Source organism: Lutra lutra, chromosome 3, assembly GCF_902655055.1.
Source record: "Lutra lutra chromosome 3, mLutLut1.2, whole genome shotgun sequence".
Lineage (NCBI taxonomy): Eukaryota > Metazoa > Chordata > Mammalia > Carnivora > Mustelidae > Lutra > Lutra lutra.
Genome location: NC_062280.1, coordinates 128,010,317 through 128,015,093, shown reverse-complemented (window position 1 = coordinate 128,015,093; position 4,777 = coordinate 128,010,317). Strand labels below are relative to the sequence as shown.

General features: G+C 41.3%; 1 protein-coding gene across 1 annotated transcript; it reads left to right on the top strand.

Moving 5' to 3' along the window:
* Nucleotides 1–3,876: 3,876 nt before the first annotated feature.
* On the top strand, nucleotides 3,877–4,777 carry LOC125096286 (NADH dehydrogenase [ubiquinone] iron-sulfur protein 3, mitochondrial-like). The gene is given in 2 exon segments (XM_047723103.1): nucleotides 3,877–4,448; nucleotides 4,450–4,777. Coding segments are annotated over 2 exon segments (792 nt in total). The 5' UTR covers nucleotides 3,877–3,890; the 3' UTR covers nucleotides 4,684–4,777.

Sequence of the window (4,777 nt, the reverse complement as noted above, 5' to 3'; positions counted from 1 at the left end):
TTTCTAAACGGTTTTGTCATTAACTAAAAAATGCAGCTGGGAGGGGGAAGGTATATAAATTGTAGCAAAAATGAAGTTACTTACTATGAAAATCCAATTTTTCTTTTTTGCTGCTCCTTACATATGCTTTTTCCTGATAGAGAAATGGCATATATTTATTACATTAAACAATATTTTTTAAAAAAGTTGAATGTAACTCCCACACTGGAGAAAAAAGCATTATTTAGCTTGTTGCATATCCTTCAAGCCTTGACCTAATGATGGAGCTGTGTTGGGACAGGTATGCATGTTACACTGTTGTGTAGTCTGTTTTTAAAAACTGTGTAACCCAGGGAAAAAGTACACAGTCAGGTGTTGTAACTGCACTGCTCTCCTGAGTTCCAACATAAAGCCATGCAAAAAAATATATATATATTTTAACCAGTCCCAGTGTTGGTGGAAAGAGGTTTCTCTGGTTTTTGCTCTCTAATGTTGCAGTGAATCCTGTCTATCTGCTATTTCCTAAGGACAAGTGTTGGGGGCGTGCTGGGCAAGACCTGCAGGGTAACAATAGATAGCAAATAACTACACTACCCTCTAAGAGGCCACAGTTTCATGGTCCTTCAACGAGGGCCAGCTTTCCCTCAACCAAGCAGCGGAATCCACGTTTATCTGTTGCAAGTCTATTATAATAGCTACTGTTTGGCTACTGTGTACCAAGTATTTCAGAGGCTAGTCCTCAAAACCTGGGCACCCCAGTCACTGAAGTTTTAAAGTCCACACTCCAAATAGCAATTAAGCACTAAATAACTTGTCTGTGTGTGTGTGTGTGTGTGTCTGTGTGTGTGGTGTGTACTTCAGCATTGTAAGCTTGTTTGCCTGTTCCTCTTTCCTAAATAACTCTTATTTGTGGTGTTTGTTGATTTTTTTATAAAATGTTCTTATTAAGGATCTTAACCATTTGCCAACATTCAAATATTTTCCCAGTTTGTAATTACTTTTCCTTTTTTTAAACCATTTAGAGTCTCTCTCTTGTGGCTTTTCTTATGTTCTCTTAATGCATGATAATATATGCTCATCTAGGATATGGTTCCCCATTGAGAAGTAAAGATACGTTAGTGTTCTGTGTACAAATGGGAATCTCAGAAAAAATGAATGGTTTTTAAAAATAAGAATGGGAAAACTTTTATTCTTCCACCCCAAAATAGTACCTAGTGATAATGATAGAGGAACTAACAGTCTGCTCTAAGTCCGTTTTATAATTAAAGGTTGGAAATTTTCTGTAGTATCACTTTTCTGCAAAGATGAAATATTTTTTAAAATGGCTCAACTGGCTGTAGTTTGCAGGCCTTGTTGCATTTTTGGATGTGGGGAAAAGCATAAAACATTGTCAACACTGACTACTTGATGATATAGCTAATCATAGGTGCACACAGTTGATATATATATCTAGCAATCACCTAGAATCCTCAGGACGGACTAGTTTGGCTTCTCTATTTAACAAAGTGTTGATTTTTATATTTAATTTTCATGACCATTATTTTTAAAAATGATAACTCACTGGAGAATAATAACCAGTAACCTCTGACACTGGCTGTAGCAACTTACAAGATGGGTCTTCTGAGGCAAGAAAAACAAAAGCAGAAATAAACTCTTGGGACCTCATCAAGATAAAAAGCTGTTCAGCGAAGGAAAAAAACCAACAGGCACCCTGGGGAATGGAAGGCGGTGTTTGCAAAGGACATCTGATGAGGGGTTTGTATGCAAAGTATGTAAATAACTTAAAAGACTGAACACTCCAAAAACAATGGACAGATATTTTCCCAAAGAAGACTTACAGATGGCCAATAGACCCATGAAAAGATGCTCAACATCACTCCTCTTGAGGGAAATATAAAACTCACACCTGTCAGAATAGCTAAAAATAGTAATACAAAAAACAACAGGTGTTGGTAAAGATGTGGAGAAAGGGGAACCCTCTTACACTGTCGTAAGGATATGGAGAAAGGGGAATCCTTTTGCGCTGTTGGTGGGAATGCAAACTAGTGTAGCCACTCTGGAAAATAGTATGGAGTTTCCTCAAAAGAAGAACTACCCCGCAAACCAGCAATCACACTCCTAGGTATTTGCCCAAAGAATACAAAAGTACTGATTGGAAGAGATACATGCACTCAATATTAGCAGCAGCAGCATCAACAATAGCCAAACTATGTATGGAAAGACCCCGAGTGTTCATTGATGAGTGGGTAAAGAAGATGTGGTATATATAATGAAAAAACCATAAAAAAAATGAAATCTTGCTGTTACCAACAATGTGTATGGAGCTAGATCGTATTGTCCTAAATGAAATATGTCAGAGAAAGACAAATAACATATGATTTCACTTGTAGGTGGAATTTAAGGAACAAAACAGATGAACACAAGAGAAACAGACACAAACCAGGAAATAGTTAACTGTAGGAAACAAACTGCGGGTTGCTGGAGGGGAGGTGGGTAGGGGACCGACTAGGTGGGGGGTGGGCATTAGGGAGGGCACTTATTCTGATGAGCACTGGGTGTTGTATGTTTAAGTGATGAATCACTAAATTCTCCTGAAACCAATATTACACTGTATGTTAACCAACTGGAATTTAAATAAAAACTTGAAAAAATAAAAATATCTACTGACTTTAGCAATCAATAATGGACCTCTGGAGTCTAGTTCTTCATGAACATTGGTTAAATCTGAGCAATGATTAACTTCCATAGGTAAAATCCCTAATATTTACTTGATTTGTGTTGTCCTTGATTTCTCATCAAAAAGCTCAATATAGCTCTTTTAGAAATAGCTATCAAGTGTTACTAAAAGAAAAAAAAAGCTCTTTTAGAAATAGCTATCAAGTGTTACTAAAAGAAAAAAAAAAGCTATCAAGTGTTTCTAAAAGAAAGACCAAAAAATCAACTTTAGCTGTTGCCAATGACTCGCCTTTATCAGCAGTGTTCAATATTTCTGACATTACCACTTGTCAACTTCTACCCAGACTGCTGTCTTGCCCGTAGTATTTGCTGTGCGGAAATATCTCACTATCTATATGTAATCAGCACAAAACAACCACGTCATACTTCCCTGGAGAGATTGAGTCCTGATTCAATGATATTTGGAGAGAGAGATTCACTTCCCCAAAGAACTGAGGATCTTGGACATGGGGAAGCTCTTGTAGGGGCTAGGGTGATGGGGACATGTCCCCTTTGCCATTGTGGCTAGCTCTGGCAAATGTGCAATGGTTTTCTCTCAGGGGTCTAGCCTTGGCTACTTCCTAAAAGACAACATGTCAAAATTAGTTATTTTTGAGTCTGTATTTGCATGTGTTTTGTAAATAATATGAGCATGTGTGACACATTTGAAAGCTTTAGAATAATTAGCTGTTCCAGTCTCTAGTGGTTTTATTTTCTCAGATTTGTCACATGGTGTGGGTCCCTTAACAATTCTTATTCTACTTCAGGACAGGTGGCACTATGATATAGTGGAAAGAGCATCTTTTGGGGTAAAAAAGGATTTGGTTTCCCGTCCAAGGGTCCAATCTGTGCCTCCCTCAGCCCCCTCCCCAAGTACACTATGGTTTTTAGACAGATCACCCGACTTTCCTGAATCTCCCATTTCCTCATCCAAAGTGACATCACATACCCTCGGTAGAGTCTCTGAAGTTGTGCATCCTCAGTGGTAGGGTTTCTCAACCTCAGCCTCACTGACACTTGGGGCAGGATAATACTGTGTCATGGGGGTCTGACCTATGCGTTGTGTAATGTTCAACAGCATCCCTCAGCCACTAGATGCCACTAGATGCCCCTTTGTGACAACCAAAACTGACCCCTGCCCCTTGAGATCCACTCTAGCAAAAGTGACAACTTCAGGCCTGGTTACATCAGGGAACATGGCGGCGGCGGCGGCGAGGGGCTGGTGGCGGGGCCTTGTGGGGTCCGTGGCGCTGGCCAGGGGGGCCGGGCGACCTTCGGTGCTGTTGCTGCCAGTGAGGAGGGAAAGCACCGCGGCCGACACGCGCCCCACTGTCAGACCACGGGATGATGTGGCCCACAAGCAGCTCTCAGCATTTGGAGAGTATGTGGCTGAAATTCTGCCCAAGTACGTCCAGCAAGTTCAGGTGTCTTGCTTCAATGAGTTAGAGATCTGTATCCATCCTGATGGAGTCATCCCAGTGCTGACTTTCCTCAGGGATCACACCAATGCACAATTCAAGTCCTTGGCTGACTTGACAGCAGTGGACATCCCCACTCGGCAGAACCGTTTTGAGATTGTTTACAACCTGCTTTCTCTGCGCTTCAACTCTCGGATCCGTGTGAAGACCTATACAGATGACCTGACACCCATTGAGTCCACGGTTTCTGTGTTTAAGGCAGCTAACTGGTATGAGAGGGAGATCTGGGACATGTTTGGAGTCTTCTTTGCTAACCACCCTGACCTAAGAAGGATCCTTGACAGACTATGGCTTTGAGGGACATCCTTTCCGGAAAGACTTTCCCCTGTCTGGCTACGTTGAGTTACGCTATGACGATGAGGTGAAGTGGGTGGTGGCTGAGCCAGTGGAGTTGGCCCAGGAGTTCCGCAAGTTTGACCTGAACAGCCCATGGGAGGCTTTCCCTGCCTATCGCCAGCCCCCTGAGAGTCTCAAGCTTGAAGCAGGAGACAAGAAACCTGAAACCAAGTAGCTCCAGCGAAGGCATGTGGATACTAGAAAGTGCTTTATCTATAACTGAGCATCCCTGTAAATAAACTCCTGAGACTAAAAAAAAAAAAAAAAAA